The sequence below is a fragment of the Nycticebus coucang genome, chromosome 6, assembly GCF_027406575.1.
Source record: "Nycticebus coucang isolate mNycCou1 chromosome 6, mNycCou1.pri, whole genome shotgun sequence".
Lineage (NCBI taxonomy): Eukaryota > Metazoa > Chordata > Mammalia > Primates > Lorisidae > Nycticebus > Nycticebus coucang.
Window position 1 is genome coordinate 42,860,420 of NC_069785.1, and position 22,424 is coordinate 42,882,843.

At 51.4% G+C, this 22,424-nt stretch overlaps 1 protein-coding gene across 1 annotated transcript; it reads left to right on the forward strand.

Moving 5' to 3' along the window:
• The first annotated feature begins 4,626 nt into the window (after positions 1 to 4,626).
• On the forward strand, positions 4,627 to 16,054 carry VPS18 (VPS18 core subunit of CORVET and HOPS complexes). Its single transcript, XM_053595859.1, has 5 exons — positions 4,627 to 5,104; positions 6,112 to 6,253; positions 11,860 to 11,951; positions 12,095 to 13,965; positions 14,694 to 16,054. Exons 1-5 carry the CDS (start codon positions 5,014 to 5,016, stop codon positions 15,417 to 15,419), a joined length of 2,922 nt encoding a protein of 973 aa, XP_053451834.1. The 5' UTR covers positions 4,627 to 5,013; the 3' UTR covers positions 15,420 to 16,054.
• The last annotated feature ends 6,370 nt before the right edge of the window (positions 16,055 to 22,424 follow it).

A 22,424-nucleotide genomic window follows, 5' to 3' on the forward strand; every position in this document is an offset into this window, starting at 1 on the left:
AGGAAGGAAGGAAGGAAGGAAGGAAGGAAGGGAGGGAGGGAGGGAGGGAGGGAGGGAGGGAGGGAGGGAAGGAATATCTATTTTTAACTAAGTCAATTAAATCATTCCTTTTGGTCTGGGTCATAATACCATCAACAATTACTACTAATAGTTAACTTGTATTGAGCATGTTCTAGGTATAGGCACCACCGCTGATTTGCCTTATATCCTGTTATTCTCCCAGTGCTGTAAGATGGAGTTCCTTATTTGACAAGTGTAGAAATTGAGATACAGGAGAGCTCATCCATGCCGTTGTTAATAAATATTTATTGGTGAGACGGCGCCCATAGCTCAGTGGGTAGGGCGCCGGCCACATACACCGAGGCTGGCGGGTTGGAACCTGGCCTGGGCCAGCTAAACAACAATGACAACTGCAACAGGGCGGCGCCTGTGGCTCAGTCGGTAAGGCCCCGGCCCCATATACCGAGGGTGGCGGGTTCAAACCCGGCCCCGGCTGAACTGCAACCAAAAATTAGCCGGGCGTTGTGGCGGGCGCCTGTAGTCCCAGCTACTCGGGAGGCTGAGGCAAGAGAATCGCTTAAGCCCAGGAGCTGGAGGTTGCTGTGAGCTGTGTGAGGCCATGGCACTCTACCGAAGGCCATAAAGTGAGACTCTGTCTCTACAAAAAAAAAAACAACAAAAAAAAAACAAAAAAAAGACAACTGCAACAACAACAACAAAAATAGCCGGGCATTGTGGGAGACGCCTGTAATCCCAGCTACTCGGGAGGCTGAGGCAAGAGAATCGCTTAAGCCCAAGAGTTTAAGGTTGCTGTGAGCTGTGACACCAGAGCACTCTACCAAGGGTGACATAGTGAGACTCTGTCTCAAAAAAAAACTGTGACTCAAAGGAGTAGGGCCCATATGCTGGAGGTGGCAGGTTCAAACCCAGCTGAAACTGCAAAAAAAAAAAAAATTATTGGGCTGTGCCTGTGGCTCAACGGAGTAGGGCACTGGCCCCATATGCCAGAGGTGGTGGGTTCAAACCCAGCCCTGGCCAAAAACGGCAAAAAAAAAAAAAAAAAAATTATTGGTGAGTTAGTAACTGCCCTGACAGTTTTTTTTGCAGAGTTTACCCATTGTGCTGAGCTTTTTTTTTTAAATTTTTTTAATAATAATTTTTTTTTTTGTAGAGACAGAGTCTCACTTTATGGCCCTCGGTAGAGTGCCGTGGCCTCACACGGCTCACAGCAACCTCCAACTCCTGGGCTCAAGCGATTCTCTTGCCTCAGCCTCCCGAGTAGCTGGGATTACAGGCGCCCGCCACAACGCCCGGCTATTTTTTGGTTGCAGTTTGGCCGGGGCCGGGTTTGAACCCGCCACCCTCGGTATATGGGGCCGGCGCCTTACCGACTGAGCCACAGGCGCCGCCCCCATAATAATTTTTTTTTATTACGTCTTTTGTACATAGATCATAAATACATGTGCTGAGCTTGTCTGGTAAGTGCCCTGCAGGTGTCCAAGCTAAGCTCAATCAAGTGACCTCCATCCCACTCCACCTGTCCTCCTCTTACTTGAATAGTGTCACAGCCACCATTGGCCAGGCCTTTCCCCAAGACTTGTCCTCTTCACCCCTCACACCTAATTGACACGAAGTCCAGAGACCTTCCCTGGGAAATGCCTTCCCAGCCTGTTCTCTTGCTCCCAGTTGTGTCCTTCCCTGCTTCTCCTCTGCCTCGGGCCTCATCCTCTCTGAGGTAAACTCCACCCAAACCACCACCTATCTTTCTAGAACCCTCATCAGATGATCTCATAACCAAAACCTTCTGAGGACCCATTGAATACTTCACGACCTCTCCACAGCCCGCCCATTCCCCCCACTCTGCTACTCCCAAATGCTCTAGTGTTTGCCCCCAAACATCGCAGTGTTGCAGGCTTTTGCTCTTGGTTTTCTTTTCTTTTTCTCTTTCTTTCATATTCTTTTCTTTTTTTTTAACCAAGGAAGAGTATGAAAATTAGCACAAATTACACAGTTGAGTTTCCCACATTTGGGGAAATTGTGGGGGTCAGCACAGCCAGAGTGCAATAAATAAATCTAGCCCTAGGTAAACCACCCATGATAGCTCCCCTGCCAGCTAAGTGTTCTTGGTTTTTCCAAGGACTGCCTTTTGCCTTCCCTTTTCTGCCCTTGGAGATCACACATGCACTTCAAGTATGCACTTTGACTTATGTCAAATTCAACTGCTTTCACATGTGAATCTTCTCTTTTGCTGGCCAACAGTCAGCCCTAGCCCTCACGTGTCTCTTAGCAACTGCCACGCTGATTCCAGAGGCTGGTGAACTGGTATCTCCAAGGGTAAGTTCCTTAAGGTACCTCTATGTCCCCTTGCTCAGAAATGCCAAGGCTATTTCCTACATCCAGATTCTGTTATATCAAAACAAAATGTCTGCACTTCATAATTAGGTGCCCATAAGTGACCAGGAGAATAAAAGCTATAGCAGTTCTGAGGGGTCTGACTGGGGGCTTCATGGAAGAGGGAGACTTGAGAGGAACTGTCAGATTAAAGCCACATTATTGAGCACATGCTCTGTGTTGAATATTATGCTATAGCAATGAGCTTTCACCTAGATCACCTCATTTACTCCTCAACACAGACCTACTAGGTAGTTAAAATATCTCTTTCTATAGATAAAGAAACTGAGGCTAAGAGCATCAGCTGTGCAGTGTCACGGCTAGTGAGTGGTTGGGCAGGGACAGGAAGACTGATCTCTGGCTTCTACTCCTAAGTCCAGCCTAAAGATTGAAGAATGAAAAATAGCCAGGCGTTGTGGCGAGCACCTGTGGTCCCAGCTGCTCAGGAGGCTGAGGCAAGAGAATCTCGTAAGCCCAAGAGTTAGAGGTTGCTGTGAGCCGTGTGACGCCACGGCACTCTACGCGAGGGCGGTACAGTGAGACTCTGTCTCTACAAAAAAAAAAAAAAAAAAAAGATTGAAGAATGAATATATAGAGATATACTGCTATTGATGACATCAGGGAGAAGGTACTGAGTCTGTAGCGAGCAGAGTCCACTTAAGCCCCACCCCATACATTCCAAGAGCAGTGGAGCTCAACAGAGGGGCAACTGAGGACAGTGATGCAGTGGCTGGAAGTACTCTGTGTCCTTGAGGAAACCTTCCTATGTTGATCTCCAGCTGCTGGTGAGTTCCATGCAGGGGGAAATACCTCTCTGCACAGTCCAGACCTGAGGGCAGATGGCAACTGATCTGGGGTGGAAGCCTTATGCCTGGAGCGAAGAAGTTCCCTTCGTGGGATGACTTTTCCCAGCGCCAAAACTAACTTTCCTACCTCTTAGCTCCCTGGCGGTGGGAAAGCAGCTTGAGGGCTGCACGCTTGGTCAGGAGAAATGAGACTCCACTTCCTGCGGCAGAAAGTGACCCTGGACAGAGTAACTTGTCACCACCTCTGATTTCGATCCCCTCTAGGCCTAGAGATCTCTCAGTGAGGGCAGGTGAGGGTCACAGTTTTCAGCTCCCGGCAGGGAAATTCTGCAAGTGTGGCCGTGTAAAGTACAGTGCAAACTTGGACGCTTGTGAGACTAAAGGGGCGCTCTAAGTTGTTAGGCTACGTGTACCCGCAAACACCAGATAGCGCTGACCCTGAGAGACTTCTGCTTTAGCGAAGTAGAGTCCAGGTGCCCCAGAAGGAACAACAGACTCTGTCTCAGGTCTCGTGGGCAGGTGGGAGAAGGAAACCCAAGCACTACCGCAGTTGAGGATTGGGACATCCCTCTCTGTTTTAGGCTGTGGGCGGCTCCCACCTTCACCTTGTGCCTTAGGCTTTGCAGGTATTTGTTCCCGACACGCCCACGCTCCCATAGAGCTGTGGCCTTGTCATTAGATATGCCCCTTAAGAGCAGAGACTTTTTTCCGTTTTGTATTCTGCCATGTTTCCAGAGCCTGGAACAGTTTTTGGCACAGAGTGGAAGTTCATGTGTAGAACGAGTGACATCATGAATAAATCTATCAAACGCTTTTCTAATATTAATAATCTATTTACTAGTCCGTAATCCCTGTTGGCTTATGACCTTCTCTGGGGCAGGGAAGGTGCCTTACTCATCTCCATGACCCCAGCACCCAGTCCAAGGCCTAGCACAGAGTAAGTGCTCAATACCAATACCATTGTGTTAAGTAAGCGAATGAAAACTTCCTGGCACTCATGTCTTCCCTGGCAGCCCCCACTCCCTCCCCCTTCACCGAGGAGACCCGGGGGGGTGGGGGCGGTGTGTGTGTCAGGGCACATGGGCGCCAGGGACGGGAGAAGGGAGGCTAGGACTCCCGTGCCTTGTGAAGGTGGAACCGAGACTGCGATTAGATCAAGGAACGGGGGTTCTCCGGCAATGTTTAGAGAATTGCGTGAGCTGTTCAGGGAGGCTGTGCAGACCACCTGCTGGAGGGAAGCCTGGGCCGAAGAGCTGGGGCTGAAAGGGCTGGGATCGCCTCCTACAGCAGGAGCGCGGTAGCGCAGCAACGCGCATGGGCGGAGCGCAAAAGCGCTTGGGGAAGGGGCCCGCCTACAGCACGGCGCCAGCTTGGAGGCGGGGTCTAAGGGCTCCGCCCGCGGCTGAGCCCTCCCCGCCCCGCAGCCCTTGCTGCGCCTCGCGGTGGCATCTCCGCAGGGTCCTGCGACGGCTGCCGTGGGCTCTCAGAGCCCGGAAGTTACGTTATTGGCGCGCGTCACGGGGCGGGAGTCAGCTGAGCCGCTGGGGCGAGGTTAGGGTCACCTGGGACTGGCCGAAGGGGGCTTGTGATCTTTTGGGGGCAGGAGTAGGGTGCAAAGCTGCGCTCGATCTTCTCGCACTATAAGGCGAAAGCAAGAAGATCCTCAGGATTCTAAAGAAGGAGCAGCGGCAGCAGGTTCCCAGGATCTGTCAGAGGCCAAGGAGTCACAGCTTCCAATCTGGGGAGACGAGGATCCCCAGGGGCAGCCCTGTTGTGATCTCCGGGCCCCCGACGGAGGGCCCAGAGGCCGGGCATCATGGCGTCCATTCTGGATGAATACGAAGACTCGCTGTCTCGTTCAGCTGTCTTGCAGCCTGGATGCCCGAGCGTGGGCATTCCCCACTCGGGTAAGGAAGAGGAAGGTGCTGCTGTCCCTTAGGGCTCTTCTAGCACCTACGGCGGAGAAGCTGGGAGGGCGGCTCGTGCATTACGGACTAGGCCCCAGATTTTCCTCAGGCCCTCTTGGCTCCCAGCTATTGGATCGTCGAAGTTTGGAAGAGCAACAGGAGCAGCTAGGTGATAAAGGCCCTACCACTAGGATCCTTCTGAGAGGGAACTGGGACCCAGACAGGGAAGTGCTTGCTTACAGGGCCGCGGTTGGGCTGTTAGGAGAACTGAGACTAGGCCCTAGGCTCCTAGTGCCTGATTCTGTGCTTTCCCCACCAGGCCCCTTCTGGAGGTGGGAAGGAGAGAATGGCCAAAAAAACTGCTAAAAGGGGAATGTTTTGAGGAAGGAGGGAGGATCCTAGAGGGAATTTTGTCACTGAACAGTCTTGGCTGGAGCTAGGTGCAGCTTGGAGTTTGGGGGAACTTTCTGTAGAAAGTAGTACAGAGTTGGCAGAGTGCTGGGATGTTTGGAGCAATCAAATGAGGGTAAAGACTAAAGAGAAAGTAGCTGCAGTTTGTTAACACAACTGACTGGTACATTGCCCAGGGGTCCCTTTCCCTCATCCTTCTAGATACTGAGTCTCATTAGGGCATGGACAGGGAGGAGGGGAAAGAATGGAGCTAGACTATTTCAGTTGAGCTGGGATTGCTAGGCCAAAGACTGATAAGGGAGAATGCCCAAACCACCCAGCACGACGCACCTCCATTGTGTCCCATTACCACTAGGAGCAAGTACTTCATGCTATAACAGCTTCAGGGAGTCCCCCATTGCTGTTACAAGTGTGGAAAGAACTTAAGACCTCTATGGTACAGGTTACCAGCATTTGTTAATCAGAGTCTTGAAAGTAGGAATATGTTGGAGAGTGGTGAGGAACACAGGCTTTTTGTTGTTTGTTTTCGGTTTTGGCTGCTTCTTGTCTTTGCCCTCTAATCCATACCTAATCTTAGCTTTCCTCTTCACCCATAGGGTATGTGAATGCCCAGCTGGAGAAAGAGGTACCCATCTTCACCAAGCAGCGCATTGACTTCACTCCTTCAGAGAGGATCACCAGTCTTGTTGTCTCCAGCAATCAGCTGTGCATGAGCCTGGGCAAGGACACACTGCTCCGGTAATCAAGGGCTGAAAATGTTTAAGAGTAGGGAATATTGGGGACTGTTAACTGACTGGGACCGTTCTTCCATTCTGGGCAAGTGAAGCAGTAGATTTGGAATTTTCAGGAAATATCCTGTTTCTTCCCAAAGAGAACCAATCTAGTGAAGTAGTTAAAAATCAGATGGGCTGGGCTTGGGTGGCTCACACCTGTAATCCCAGCACTCTGGGAGGCTGAGGAGGGTGGATTGCTTGAGCTCAGGAGTTCCAGACCAGCCTGAGCCAGAGTGAGACCCCCGTGGCAGGTGCCTATAGTACCAGCTACTCAGGAGGCTGAGGCAAGAGAATCACTTGAGCCCAAGAGTTTGAGGTTGCTGTGAGCTATGATGTCATGGCACTCAAAATTCCAGGGAGACTGAGTGAGACTCTGTCTTAAAAAAAAAAAAAAAATCAGGGTGGCACCTGTGGCTCAGTGAGTAGGGCGCCGGCCCCATATACCGAGAATGGTGGGTTCAAACCCAGCCCTGGCTGAACTGCAACCAAAAAATAGCCAGGCGTTGTGGCTGGTGCCTGTAGTCCCACCTGCTCAGGAGGCTGAAGCAGGAGAATCACAGAAGCCTAAGAGCTAGAGGTTGCTGTGAGTCCTGTGACATCATGGCACTCTACCGAAGGCGGTAAAAGTGAGACTCTGTCTCTACAAAAAAAAAAAAAAAAAAATCAGATAGACCTGGATTCAGATCCCAGCTGTAGCACTTACCAGCTATGGAATCTTGACCAAGTCACCTAATCTCTTTAAACATGTTCCTTCATCCGTTAAAGGTAGTACAGCCCACCGGTTAGTCACATATTTTATTGGAAATGTCTACAGTCCTGAAACATATCCACTATAAATGGAAATAATGTATGACAAAGATGTCAGCAAAAAAATTTTTTTTTTTTGTGACAGAGTGTTGCCCTCGGTAGAGTGCTGTGTTGTCACAGCTCACAGCAACCTCCAACTCCTAGGCTTAGGTGATTCTCTTGCTTAGCCTCATGAGTAGCTGGGACTATAGGCACCCGCCACAATGCCCAGCTAATTTTATTGCAGTTTGGTTGGGGCCAGGTTCAAACCCACCACCCTTGGTATATGGGGCCAGCACCCTACTCACTGAGCCACGGGCGCCGCCTAGCAAAATTGTTTTTTTTTTTTTTTTGTGGTTTTTGGCCGGGGGTGGGTTTGAACCCACCACCTCCGGCATATGGGACCGGCGCCCTACTCCTTGAGCCACAGGTGCCGCCCATAGTGGTTCTCTTTTTTTTTTTTTTTTTTTTTGTAGAGACAGAGTCTCACTTTATGGCCCTTGGTAGAGTGCCGTGGCATCACACAGCTCACAGCAACCTCCAACTCCTAGGCTTAAGCAATTCTCTTGCCTCAGCCTCCTGAGCAGCTGGGACTACAGGCGCCTGCCACAACACCCGGCTATTTTTTTTTTTGGTTGCATTTTGGCCAGGGCCAGGTTCGAACCCGCCACTCTAGGTATATGGGGCTGGCGCCTTACCAACTGAGCCACAGGCGCCGCCCGCAAAATTGTTTATCTGTCTGGATTAACCATCAGGACTAAAACAGAGCTAGACCTGTGTCTCACAAAGATGATTCTAGATGGAACAGTTATTTAAATATGAAAAATAAACAATGAGCATATTAATAAATTTAATATGCTTTAATAAAGCACATAATAAACTTCTGTGTTCTTGGGCTAAAAGGAGACCTTCTTATTCAAGTTAGAATATCTAGAAACCATAAGGAAAAAGATATCTATTTAAGCCAGGTGCAGTAGAGCATGCCTGTAGTTCCAGTTACTCGCTAAGCTGGGCTTGAGGTTAGGAGTTTGAGGGTGTAGTCCACTATGCTTGCACCTGTGAATAGTCACTACACACCAGCTTGGGCAACATAACGAGACATCTCTAAAAAGAGGAAAGAAAAAGATATGTATATTTGACTATATAATAATTGCTGTATGACAAAACAAAAACTTACTATACATTAGGTCAACACAAAGATAGTGGGAAATAATGTTTGTTTCACATATGACTGAGGATTTACATCCTTGTTCCTGAAAAAGTCCTTACAAACTAGTAAGAAAAAGATGATGCATGGCGGGCGCCTGTAGTCCCAGCTACTAGGAAGGCTGAGGCAAGAAAATCACTAAAGCCCAAGAGTTTGAGGTTGCTATGATGCCACAGCACTCCACAGAGGACAACAAAGTAAGACTGCCTCGATTTAAAAAAAAAAATGATTCAGTAGAAAAGGGAGGACAAAAAAATATAAACAAGCAATTCACAGAATAAGAACTTAAAATTTGCAGTAAACATGAAAGTATTTTGAACCTCTAGGAAGGGAAATACAAATTAAAATAACAGTAAAGGTGGGCACCTGTAGCTCAGTGAGTAGGAGGCCTGCCCCATATACTGAGAGTGGTGGGTTCAAACCCAGCCCCAGCCAAACTGCAACAAAAAATAACCGGGCGTTGTGGTGGGCGCCTGTAGTCCCAGCTACCTCAGGAGGCTGAGGCAAGAGAATTGTTTAAGCCCAAGAGCTAGAGGTTGCTGTGAGCGGTGACGCCATAGCACTCTACTGAGGGCGATAAAGTGCGACTCTGTCTCTAGGAAAAAAAAAAAATCACAGTAAAATACAATTTTTTTTTAACCCTTTAGATTGGCAAAATGAAGGCAGTAATAAACAATGCTGGTGAAGATGTAGGGAAATGGACTGTCATTCATTGCTGGTGAGAGTAAATTGCCACCATCAGTAATCTGCCAACGTCTATAAAAATTTAAGATGTCTGAGTGGCGCCTGTGGCTCAAAGGAGTATGGTGCCGGCCCCATATGCCGGAGTTGGAGGGTTCAAACCCAGCCCCGGCCAAAAAAAAAAAAAATTTAAGATGTCTATAACTTTGATCCAGTAATCCCACTTTGGGGAATATATACTGTAGAAAGAGAAGTTCACAGATATATAAACAGACAGATATTGAATTAAGGTTTATGGGTGGCGCCTGTGGCCCAAAGGGGTAGGTTTGCCGGAGGTGGTGGGTTCAAACCCAGCCCTGGCAAAAAAAAAATAAGAATTAAGGTTTAGTCATAAAATGGGTTATTTAGTTATTAAAACAGTATTGGTTGGGCATGGTGGCTCACACCTGTAATCCTAGCATTCTGGGAGGCTGGGGTGGAAGGATCCTTTGAGCTCAGGAGTTTGAGACCAGCCTGAGCAAGAGCAAGACCTTCTCTTTACTAAATATAGAAAAATTAGGCCAGGTACAATTGGCTCATGCCTATAATCCTAGCACTCTGGGAGGCCAGGTGGAAGGATCCCTTGAACTCAAGAGTTCAAGACCAGTCTGAGCAAAAGCAAGACCCCATCTCTACAGAAAATAGAAAAACAAGTGGATGTCATAGTTTATGCCCATAGCCCCAGCTACTTAGGAGGTTGAGGCAGGAGGATCATTTGAGCCTTGGAGTTTAAGGTTGCAGAGAACTCTAATGATGCTACTACTTTCTACCCAGGGTGACAGAGGAAGATTCTGTCTTAAAAAAGAAAAAAAGTGAGCTGGGAGGCTGAGGCATGTGGATGACCTGAGCTCACAGGTTCAAGACCAGCCTGAGCCAGAGGAAGACCTCATCTCTAAAAATAGCAAGGCCTTGTGGCGGGCACCTATAGACCCAGCTACTTGGGAGGCTGAGGCAAGAGAATTGCTTGAGTCCAACAGTTGGAGGTTGGTGTGAGCTATGATACCACAGCACTCTACCGAGGGTAACAAAGTAAGACTCTGTCTCAAAAAAAAAAAAAAAGAGAACTGGGTGGCACCTGTGGCTCAAAGGAGTAGGGCGCCCGCCCCATATACCAGAGGTGGCGGGTTCAAAACCAGCCCTGGCCAAAAACTGTAAAAAAAAAAAAAAGAGAACTATCTGTTGACTAGTGGAATGTTCAAAGAACTATTGAGAAAAGCAAGTTACAAATTAAGGCACATGCACATGTTTATAATATGAAGGCATTTTTGTAATAACAGGAACAAAAGCATTTATGTTACGAGCATGAAAAGGGATGTTAACATTTATTTTCTCAGTTGGGATTGACGGGTTTGAGAAGAAAATCATTAACTTGTTCTTTATATGTCTTTTCATTGATTCTTTTTTTTTTTTTGTGATTTTTGGCCAGGGCTGGGTTTGAACCCACCACCTCCGGCATATGGGACTGGCGCCCTACTCCTTGAGCCACAGGCGCCGCCCCTTTGCATTGATTCTTAAGTTATAATAAGCATATAATTTGGAAAAATTTAATAAGAAAAATATAAACAGGAGTACTCCTCAAGGTTGTTGTGAAGATTAGTTGAGATAATATTAGATCCATTAAGCTCTTGGCATGGTGCTTGGTATTTATATACAGATTTAGCTGTATGGTTTTTTTTTTTTTGTAGAGACAGAGTCTTACTTAATTGCCCTTGGTAGAGTGCCGTGGCATCACACAGCTCACAGCAACCTCCAACTCCTAGGCTTAGGCGATTCTCTTGCCTCAGCCTCCCAAGTAGCTGGGACTACAGGTGCCCACCACAATGCCTGGCTATTTTTTGTTGCAGTTTGGCCAGGGCCAGGTTTGAACCCGCCACGCTTGGTATATGGGGCCGGCACCCTATCTACAGAGCCAGAGGTGCCGCCCAGTGCTTGGTATTTAAAATGTACTCAGTGGGCAGGTGAGATGGCTCACACTTGTAATCTGGTGGATAGCCTGAGCTCAGGAATTCAAGACCAGTCTGAGTAAGGGCAAGACCCTGTCTCTACTAAAAATAGAAAAACTAGGTGGGTATTGTGGTGGGTGCCTATAATTCCAGCTACTTGTGAGGCTGAGACAAGAGAATCGCTTGAGCCCAAGAGTTTGAGGTTGCTATGAGCTATGATGCCATGGCACTCTACCTAGGGCGACAAAGTGAGACTCTGTCGCAAATAAATAAATAAAATAAGAAGTGCTCAGTAGGCTTGGCGCCTGTGGCTCAAGCAGCTAAGGCACCAGCCACATACATCTGAGCTGGTAGGTTTGAATCCAGACCAGTCCCGCCAAACAACAATGACGGTTGCAACCAAAAAATAGCTGGGTGTTGAGGCGGGCACCTGTAGTCCCAGCTTCTTGGGAGGCAGAGGCAAAAGAATCGCTTGAGCCCAGGAGTTGGAGGTTGCTGTGAGCTGTGATGCCACTGCACTGTACCCAAGGCAACAGCTTGAGGCTCTGTCTCAAAAAAAAAAAAAGAAGTGCTCAGTAACCATTAGCTGTTCTTTGTTCTTCTCTTCTTACTCCAGCAATCTGGGAGAGCCCTGCTTATCTTCCCAGATGCACTGGAGATCTTTTGAGCAGAAGACAAAAACTTCTCCTTAGTGACTTCTCAAAATGAGGTGGGGGGGGTTCTCAAAGCTGAGGGTTCTTAAGTAGAACCCTGTATGTGTTTCAGGGTTCCCTTAGGATTATATTCATAATTTTTATGTATTTGTATAGATTTCAGGGAATAAAGGCTGTGGCTTTCATTAGATTATTAAAGAGGTCTATGATCCGAAAAAGCATCTTCCCATCTCTAGAGTGATACTGACTCTTATCCTCACAGCATTGACTTGGGGAAGGCAAATGAACCCAACCATGTGGAGCTGGGGCGCAAGGATGATGCCAAGGTTCACAAGATGTTCCTGGACCATACTGGTAAGTGATGGTGGAGATCTGAGGGGGGGTCCATGGGTATGTCACTGCCTGGGTGGGCCGGGTCTGAGAGTTGTTGGGGAGGGGAGGAGGCTGCAGATGGAAATGGCAGGGTCCACTAGAGTGCCATGCTCTCCCCACTCTAGGCTCTCACCTGCTGATTGCTCTGAGCAGCACCGAGGTCCTCTATGTGAACCGAAATGGACAGAAGGTACGTCCACTAGCACGCTGGAAGGGGCAGCTAGTGGAGAGTGTAGGTTGGAACAAGGCACTGGGCACTGAGAGCAGCACAGGCCCCATTCTGGTTGGGACTGCCCAAGGCCAGATCTTCGAAGCAGAGCTCTCAGCCAGCGAGGGTGGGCTTTTTGGCCCTGCCCCAGATCTCTACTTCCGCCCACTGTATGTGCTAAATGAAGAAGTGGGTCCAGCACCTGTGTGCTCACTGGAGGCCGAGCGCGGCCCTGATGGGCGTGGCTTTGTTATAGCCACCACTCGACAGCGCCTCTTCCAGTTCATAGGTCGGGCTGCAGAGGGGCCTGAGGCCCAGGGCTTCTCAGGGCTTTTTGCAGCCTACACAGACCACCCGCCCCCATTCCGTGAATTTCCCAGCAACCTAGGCTACAGCGAGTTGGCCTTCTACACCCCTAAGCTGCGCTCTGCGCCCCGGGCCTTTGCCTGGATGATGGGGGATGGCGTGTTGTATGGTGCATTGGACTGTGGGCGTCCTGACTCCCTGCTCAGCGAGGAACGAGTCTGGGAGTACCCAGAGGGGGTAGGTCCTGGGGCCAGCCCACCCCTAGCCATCGTTTTGACCCAGTTCCACTTCCTGCTGCTGCTGGCAGACCGAGTGGAGGCAGTGTGCACACTGACCGGGCAGGTGGTGCTGCGGGATCACTTCCTGGAGAAGTTTGGGCCCCTGAAGCACATGGTGAAGGACACCTCCACAGGCCAGCTGTGGGCCTACACCGAGCGGGCTGTCTTTCGCTACCACGTGCAGCGGGAGTCCCGGGATGTCTGGCGTACCTACCTGGACATGAACCGCTTTGATCTGGCCAAAGAGTACTGTCGAGAGCGTCCTGATTGCCTGGACACAGTCCTGGCTCGGGAGGCTGATTTCTGTTTTCGCCAGCGTCGCTACTTGGAGAGTGCCCGCTGCTACGCCCTGACCCAGAGCTACTTTGAGGAGATTGCCCTCAAATTCTTGGAGGCTCGACAGGAGGAGGCTCTGGCTGAGTTTCTACAGCGAAAACTGGCTGGTTTGAAGCCAGCTGAGCGTACCCAGGCCACACTGCTGACCACCTGGTTGACAGAGCTCTACCTGAGCAGGCTCGGGGCTCTGCAGGGTGACCCAGAGGCCTTGACCCTCTATCGGGAAACACGGGAACGCTTTCGTGACTTCCTGAGCAGCCCCCGCCACAAGGAGTGGCTCTTTGCCAGCCGGGCCTCTATCCATGAACTGCTTGCCAGTCATGGGGACACTGAGCACATGGTGTACTTTGCAGTGATCATGCAGGACTACGAGCGTGTGGTGGCATACCACTGCCAACACGAGGCCTACGAAGAGGCCCTGGTTGTGCTTGCCCGCCACCGTGACCCCCAGCTCTTCTATAAGTTCTCACCTATCCTCATCCGTCACATCCCCCGCCAGCTGGTAGATGCCTGGATTGAGATGGGCAGCCGGCTGGATGCCCGGCAGCTCATCCCTGCCCTGGTGAACTATAGCCAGGGTGGTGAGGCCCAGCAGGTGAGCCAGGCTATCCGCTACATGGAGTTCTGTGTGAACGTGCTCGGGGAGACAGAGCAGGCCATTCACAACTACCTACTGTCTCTGTATGCCCGTGGCCAGCCAACCTCACTGCTGGCCTACCTTGAGCAGGCTGGGGCCAGCCCACACCGGGTGCATTATGACCTCAAGTATGCGCTGCGGCTCTGTGCTGAGCATGGCCGCCATCGTGCTTGTGTCCATGTCTACAAGGTCCTGGAGCTGTATGAGGAGGCTGTGGACCTGGCCCTACAGGTAAGCTGGCAAGTCTTGATCCCAGCTAGGAGAGGGACCTGGAAAGTAGTCGCTTTAGATGCCAAAAGACTTGGGGGTGGGGGGTTGTGGCAAGAGGATCCTGGCTTGTCTTGCAGAGAGGTGCTATAGTAGAAAGGTTAAGAGCATGGACTCTGAAGTCAGAGTCTGGATTTTGGCTTTGCCGCTTACTAAGCTAGGTAACCTTGGGCTAGTTTCTGAACCTCTCTGCCTCAGATTATTCAGCCACACAATGGAGGTTAATTTATAGTACTTTTACCTCCTAGGCTTAAATAAAGGACTATATATGAAAATCACTCAGATCATACATGTTAGCGCAAGGGGAAGGCTGATTGCAAAAGGGAAGATGCTAAGTTATAAGTTATTTTTCTCAAATCATGAATTGTTACCTGCCTTATGGAGCACGGAAAGGCTAGGTGACATGCAAATTCCTAGACCTAAGTACAGGTCTCACTGAACCAGAATGTCTGAGGATGGAGCTCAAAAATCTATATTTCGAATATGTTCCCCAAGTGGTTTTTAACTTTGGAGCCCTGCTACTATAAGTAGCTTTTATATAGCTGTGACAGGGACAGGCCCATTACTGGCCCTCCTGCTTCCACGAATGCTGGGCAACTTGCCTTGGGGCATTTCTCTGGCATCTGTCTGTTCCCATAGCTTCTGTTGTGGGTGAGGAGGAGCTTAACCCTAATACCTCGCTTTCCCCACAGGTAGACGTGGATTTGGCCAAGCAATGTGCAGACCTGCCTGAGGAGGATGAGGAACTGCGCAAGAAGCTGTGGCTAAAGATTGCACGGCATGTGGTGCAGGAGGAGGAAGATGTGCAGACAGCCATGGCTTGCCTGGCCAGCTGCCCCCTGCTCAAGATTGAGGATGTGCTGCCCTTTTTTCCTGATTTTGTAACCATCGACCACTTCAAGGAGGCCATCTGCAGCTCGCTTAAGGCCTACAACCACCACATCCAGGAGCTGCAGCGGGAGATGGAAGAGGCCACAGCCAGCGCCCAGCGCATCCGACGAGATCTACAGGAGCTGAGGGGTCGCTATGGCACTGTGGAGCCCCAGGACAAATGCGCCACCTGCGACTTCCCCCTGCTCAATCGCCCTTTTTACCTCTTCCTCTGTGGCCACATGTTCCACGCTGACTGTCTGCTGCAGGCTGTGTGGCCGGGCCTGCCTGCCTACAAGCAGGCCCGGCTGGAGGAGCTGCAGCGAAAGCTGGGGGCTGCCCAACTCCCAGCCAAGGGCTCTGCCCGGGCCAAGGAGGCTGATGGTGGGGCTGCCACTGGGGGGCCCAGCCGGGAACAGCTCAAAGCTGACCTTGATGAACTGGTGGCCGCTGAGTGTGTGTACTGTGGGGAGCTGATGATCCGCTCTATTGATCGGCCCTTCATTGACCCCCAACGCTACGAGGAGGAGCATCTCAGTTGGCTGTAGGAAGATGTCACTGATGGAATGGGAGCAGCTACCTGACTCCTCTTGGAAAAGCCATTCCCTAGTCTGTGCTCATTTCTCTTGTGATTGCTGGACTGTGACCACATGGAGGGAGTAGAATTAGAGCTGTTGTCTGTGAGGTGTCAGGTAGGAGTGTACTCTGTCAGTTTGTGCTGGTCATCCGACCTGCCTTAGAGCTGCTGTTACACTAGGCCATCTGCCTGCCTCCCAGTAGAGGGCCTTAGCCCGGAGAAGTCAGAAATCTGACCCCAGCACCATGCTCCTGCATCTAGCAGCTGTTTTGTACTTGTCACTCCCCATACACATCTTGTTCACTTCTAGAGTTCTAGAGTGAGAAGACTCTTCCTTCTTTTCACTCTTTGATCTCTATACCTCTAGCTCTCCTTCCTCAGAGAAAGCCTTTTCTTCTGTCTGCCCCTAGGTGTCCCAGAAGAAAAAAAGGCAGCCCTCAAGTCCTGAGCATTGTTCTGGAAAGGTGGTGCTAATGGTGGGTGTGCTCTTGTGCAGTCTGGGGATCCTGTGTGAGGGGTGCCCTGGGGCCGAGGGCCTAATGGAGGACAGTGGGCAATGGTGACCAGGGCAAGGGGGGAGGGGGACATTAAACTGTCTGCACTGCAGGGGTAGCTCTGGAGTTAATAGCTTTGTTGATGCTGCGCTGAGCGGTGTGTGTGATCTCCAGGCAGAGCCAGGGTGCTGCGGGACATTGCTAGGACCCCACATGCCTTTACACCTTGGTACGTGGTCCTTTACCTGAAGATGAGACAGGATGATCTTCATCTTTCCGGAGTCTGCTCACTTCCTTGTCCCCCACCCTCACCCCCAATCTTCTCTGACTCCGGGGAGGATGGGGCTTACAGCCCTTCATCCTGAGGCGCAGAGCAGGGACTGTTCTTCCCTTTGGCCAGCAGGTGGTGCTGCAGTCCACAGAATCCTTCGCACTCCGGCAACTGGGGGCACTCTCAAGTAACTCTCCAGTATTACTTGTCAGTTTGATCCCTCCCTACTCGCCCCAAGAATTTTCTGAGAGTCTGCACTGCCTAAGCATGGTTTTAAGCCTCTCATTCTTCCTCCATTAGCCTTTCCACATATTGGACTGTGCTTGCTCCTCTGTGCCAGTTTGGATCCCTGCCTTGCAGCCTCTGCTACCCTTGATGCTGCCCTGCCATGGTCTAGCATTTAACTCCAACATAGAGGTCCAACATGGAGGTCAGACTGCCACTGCTGCTATCCATGGCATGTGACAGATACATTTTCTCCTCACCCATTCCTGCGACCTGCTCCTCCTCCTAGGTTACACTTTAGCTGTGACTAGAGACTGAGTCCTAGAGAGTCCTGAGGAGTCCTGGAGTGGGGCCTTCCTGTGATAGCAGCTGAGCCCTTTGCCCCAGGCATTTACTGCATTGCCTTGCTCTGGGTGTGATCTGTCAGCTGGTCTAGACTGAAATAAAAGAACAAGAATTTTGGGGTCAAGCTGGGGTCAGGCCCACCTAGATGGTTACTGTAGGCTTCTCTAATCTTCCAAAAACTTTATCTCCTGCACCCCTAGTTGGATCTTGCTGCTGAATTCCCTAGAATAGCAAGTCTTCATGGCCTCTGCCAGTTTCTTGCTTCCCACAAGAGTGGGAGCAAATGGGGATGGGGTTCCATTACATGAGTAGAGGGCATCCTGATCCTGTTCTCTTTCCACTGTCCAGGGAGATTTGGAGGACTCCTGCTTCCTCTCCCCCTGTAGCCTAGGCTGCCCTCAAACCTAAACATAATCAGAGGGCTCAGGGGTCCCTGTTCCCCACCATCAGTGAGTATTCAGTATAAAACCTTGGCCTGCTACTGGCTGGACTTAACTTAGATAAAACAGTCTGGGGCTTCTGTCTTGCATATAATGAGTGCCTAAAACATGTTAGTTATACAAACACTGCCCTATTGCTCCCTGCTCCCAGAGGGCTTGGCCAAAGCAGCCTGGGACATCTCTGCCCCTTATATCTTCTCCTAAGCCAGCCCATCTGGTCCTAGGCTGTTTCTTTCCTGGGAAAAGGCCCCAGGCTTCCCTGGCACTGACAGAATGGGGTTCCGGTGAGTCAGAGCAACGGGAAGCCATGGCTCTTAGATCCCTGGAAACCAAGCAGGGCCTGGTGGAGAGCAGAGAGAAGGCCCTCAGGACTTTGGCCTCAAGCCTGAGGGACGGCCAAGAGGGGGTGGGGGGGGAGCAGCTGTGTGGGCAGGGGCCAAAATGAATGAGCTGCTCCTGGAGCGGTCACTGGAAATAGGAGGAGTGGCCACAGGCAGTGACGCTGAGACCAGAACAGGAGGCCTGTAAACAAGGAAGCCACCTGGGGGAGACGCTGGGCGGCCACTAGTCCTGGGGAGCAGGTGCTTCCTGAGGCCCGCCCTTGAGAGGGCCCTAGGGGGCCGCCCTGCCGAGCGGGCAGCGGGCACTAGGGGGCGCAGTCTACTGGTTTCCTGAGCCCGCTGCAGCCTGACCGGAGCTCCGGGTGGGGGGTGTGGTTATTAAGAGGGTGTGCCGGTCCTGAGTTCCCCGCCCGGCTGGCCCGCCCGCCCTCCCTTCTTTCCAAAGCAGACTGGCCAAGGGCACTAGCCCTGGCAGAGAGGACGCAGGGCTCAGCCTGGCCAGCCCGGGTGTGAGCTCATTCCCCTGGGACCACCAATTCATGTAGTTCCTCCTCCTACCCCCCCAAGGCTCGGGTTGCAGGCGGGGTGGGAGGGGGAAGGGGACGTCTGGCACCAACCCCGTTGGTAAGGAGGGGGCTCCAGGCCACCAGGCTACCTTGGCGCTGCCCGCGGCGCCAGGGAAACAAAAGGTTAGGGGCCCAGAGGGAGTTATCTGGCCCCACCACCACCACTGGGTGTGGGGAGGGGTCCAAGCGGTGGCACACCTCTCCTCTCCCCAGCTCTACTGATTCTTCGAGACACTTTCACAGGCGGAAATTCCCAGAGGTCAGAGGAGGGAAACGGTTAATTCCTTTTATTCAATGGGTCCCCCCTAAACGCCTCCCCCCAACTTCCTCCCTCCACTTCCCGCCCCCCCCGCGTGTGAACAGGAAGTGGAGAGGAAAAGGCTCTGAGCAGAGCAGCTGGGAGCAGGAGGCAGGGAGTGGGCAGCAGGCTTGGTGCCAGGCCTGCCCCTCATGGTTACTTGCTGGAGGCCCAGACTGACTGTGGCCTGGGAAAGAACCTGCAGGGTCTCTGTTGAGTGGCAGTAGAACTGGGAAACAGTTTAGAGTTCAACCCAAGTTACCCCACGCTGCTCCCGGGTCTGAGGCTGCTGTCCTGAAGGTGTAAAGCATCCTTTGCCCAAGCTGCAGCTGCCCTGGCCACTGCAGCCCCGCCCCCGCCTCGAGGCTGGGCATCCCAAGCCTGGCAGGGATCTCTTCAGGCAGCCGCCAGTCCTGGCACTAGCTCCACCACTCAGCCCCTTGCCCCTGCCAGTCCTTTGAAGCTCATGCAGTGCTTCCTGTTTGGGTCGGGTGATGCCAGGGCCCCTCCCCCACCATTGTTCTGTAGAGACCATAGGTCCATCTGTTGCCCCATGGTGGGGCCCCTAGGCAGTGCCACACAGGAGGAGCACCACAAAGGACCCTGCTGGCAGCTTTGCTTCTTTGGGGGAGGCTGAGCCCTGCAACAGGCTAAGAGTGAATAGTGATCAGAAGCAGTCCTGGGGTGGGCAGTGAGATAGAAGGACGATGCTGGAAAGTTCTGTGCTTAAGCAGTGGGAGCCCTCAGCTTTCTTCTTCACCTGGAATATGGAGATGATGATAATCAGGGAACTATGCATGCTGAAGCTACCAGGAGAGGGGCACCATTCTCATGCCCAGTGTTCCAAAAGGGAAAACTGAGGCAGGAAGACAAAGTGGTCTAATATGGCCAATAAAGGGGCACAACTCTCCTTTCAAGAGAGTTGGCCCCCACTCTGACTGCCCCAGGATTGTTGCTTTCTTCTCCCTCAGCAGCTTTGAGGTGCTTGAACTGAGCAGTCAAGAACTGTACCATGAGTTCATCAGAGGTTGGGTGGCCCGAGGACTGGCAATGGATGTCCACCAAGAACAAGCCTGGGCCTAAAAAGGGAAAGGGGCACTGCTCAGGGCCCTAGGACCTACTGCTCCCAGTTCCCAGGCTGCTGTGGCCAAAGGTCTATTTGTGTTTTCCAGGTGCAGAGACAGGTGCCTGTAGACTGTGGCATGATCTCACCGCTCTGCCCCGCAATCTGTTCCCTCCCTGGCCTCTCCATAGGGCTAGAAGCCCAGGTGCGGTGGTCTACCCCTCTTCTCTCACATACCCTGTGGCTTTTCTTCCCAGCCCAGGACCTGAACTCTGCACAGCTCCCAGAAGACCAGCACTACAGAGACTTCAGATAGACACCATTGAGTGCTGTGGAACCCTCATTTAAGTAAAAACCTTCATAAATGTCCAGCATCTGAAATTGATGTGCTGAGTTTCTCTGATGGAAGCTGGTCTGGGGAGCCCATGCTGTTATTCACTCTGCCTGGCCTTTCCTCCTCAGTGCCAATCTCTGGGGGATGCTAGGATGCCCAGGAACCCATTTTGAAAACCACTGACCTGCCAATTCCACCCCCTGATTTTTTTTTTTTTTTTGGAGACAGAGCCTTAAGCTGTTGCCCTGGTTAGAGTGCTGTGGCATCACAGCAACCTCCAACTCCTGGGCTCAAGCGATTCTCCTGCCTCTGCCTCCCAAGCAGCTGGGACTACAGGCATCCGCTACAATGCCCAGCTAGTTTTTGGTTGCAGCGGTCATTGTTGTTTGGCGGGCTAGGCTGGATTTGAACCTGCCAGCTCAGGTATATGTGGCTGGTGCCTTAGCTGCTTGAGTCACAGGCGCCAAGCCTTCCACCCCCTGATTTTACAGATGCTAAATGTCAGAGGAGAAATTGGTATCTGACAGGTAGCTCCTTCTAGGATCTTTCCCTGGGCTTCAGCACCAGTCGGCCGTGATCCTCTGCTGCTGTGAGGCAGACACCGTTCTCTACTCCTCATGGTGCTCTTTCCATCTCCAGTCGAACTAGGCTGAATTGAGGGACAAGGAGGTTCTCTGGAAAGAGCAAGTGCAAGTCTCTGCTGTGCCGTTTACTAGACATCAGGCTTATCAGGTCCTTGGAAGGAGCCCTGAGAGGCTCTGCTAATATAGGAGCAGGTGGCACATGTCAAGGTAGCCCAGCGCCTGGCGCCTGAGCAGTCCCAGGTCCCTTTCCTTTTACTGTGAGCCTGATTCCTGTAGGCCTGGCACCCTGGGAGACCTATCCCAGCTCTCCCTCACAAACCCCTCTGATTTTTCTCTTCAGGAATCAGAGGGAACTGGAAGAAAGGGGCCTCCTTAGGTGCTTTATCTGGTTTCTTGAATAGTAAGTGGTTCTAGGGAAGAAAGGTTCAGGATGAGAACGAAAGAGGAAGCTCTCTGGCATTAGAATATGACTACAGGTGGGACAAAAGTGCTCCCTTGGGCAGCGCCTGTGGCTCAGTGGGTGGGGCGCTGGCCCCATATACTGAGGGTGGCAGTTTTAAACCTGGCCCTGGTCCGGCCCCCACCAAACTGCAAAAAAAAAATCTGAGTGTTGTGGCAGGTGCCTGTAGTCTCAACTACTCGGGAGGCTGAGGCAAGAGAATCACCCAAGCCCAGGAGTTGGAGGTTGCCGTGAGCTGTGACGTCACGGCACTCTACCAAGGGCGACAAAGTGAGACTTTGTCTCTAAAAAAAAACGTGCTCCCTTGGGTTGAGGGTCCTGGTGTCCTGGAGAAGAGAGGGCACTACTCTAGCTCCAGGGAACCCAGAGGACAGGCCAAGGGGGCTGAGCAGACATCACTTGGGCCACTGTCCAGGCGTAGCTTGTCTGCCAGACTGCCCTCATGGGCCAGACCAGAGCTTGCACAACCGTCTGCCTGGCTGGCACTCCCCAGGGAAACTCAGAAAGTCCCCCTTGTCCTCCCCTTGACCTTTGACCCATTGGGCCTGCTGCAGGCCAGAATCCCAGGCAGATGTTCCCTCTTTTACCTTTTGTTCCTAGCCATTTCCCTTTAAGGCTAGAACTCAGAGACACCTAAACCTTCACCTTATAGCTCATTCTTTCCCAGGCTCTCAGGTGTAGACCAGCTGGAGCCTCCACTGGGGCAGCTCCCTACATGAGCCAGAGAGGATCCTTGGCCACAGCCAGCAGGACACTTGGCATGTAGCTCTCTGAAGGGTCCAAGCCTTACAGGATTGTTCCCCACCCTCACCTCCAAAAGTGCTCCTAACTCCAGACATCTTCCCAGGTGTCCTGCCTGACTGTATCCCTGTTCCAAACCCTAGCAGATGAACCAGGAGCAGCAGGCAAAGACTCCTTCCCTCCTCTGAGCAGCCAAAGTTGGAAGACCCCTTGGTACTGTTCTGTATTAAACCATGCTGTGCCTCACAGCACTCCATTTCACAATCAAATAATTCCCTTTGGTTTTCTAGTGGAATTTTTGCTTTTATTTTTTAGAGTTTCTTGGCTTTCTTTTTTTTAAGCAATCAGTCTAAATTTGTCATCACACATCCCCCATTTCCGCCCCTAAGGGCCTCCTTTTGATCCACTGGAATCTGAAAACCATAAGTGTGGGCAGAAACCCCCCAGCATCCCCCACCACACTCTGGCCCAGCTCAGCCTCCACAGAGACATCCGTGTAACTGGGGGAAGAGTCTATACTCCGGTTGGGGCTGGAAAGGGAGTTTCTCTTTGGACCTTCCCAGATCAAGCCATGGAGAAGCCGTGTGGTCTAGTGGTTAGGACTAGAGCACATGGGTTCTGTCCCCAACAATCTCGTTGACTAACACCAGAAGCCCAGGAAATTCCCCTTGACACCTAAAGGACTCAGTTTCCCCACCAGCTGAAGGACCCAGAGCTTCACCAGCTAGCTTATCTCCTACCTGCTTTGAGAGAGTTTTTGATCTAGAATTTTTATTTATTTATTTTTCTTTATTTTTTTGAGACAGAGTCTCAC

Bases quoted from the DNA above. Each gene is read 5' to 3' on its own strand.
- VPS18 (XM_053595859.1), top strand. From the start codon at position 5,014: ATGGCGTCCATTCTGGATGAATACGAAGACTCGCTGTCTCGTTCAGCT. The intron at 6,254-11,859 runs GTAATCAAGGGC...TTATCCTCACAG, and splicing joins GGCAAGGACACACTGCTCCG to CATTGACTTGGGGAAGGCAA. The intron at 13,966-14,693 runs GTAAGCTGGCAA...CTTTCCCCACAG, and splicing joins CTGTGGACCTGGCCCTACAG to GTAGACGTGGATTTGGCCAA.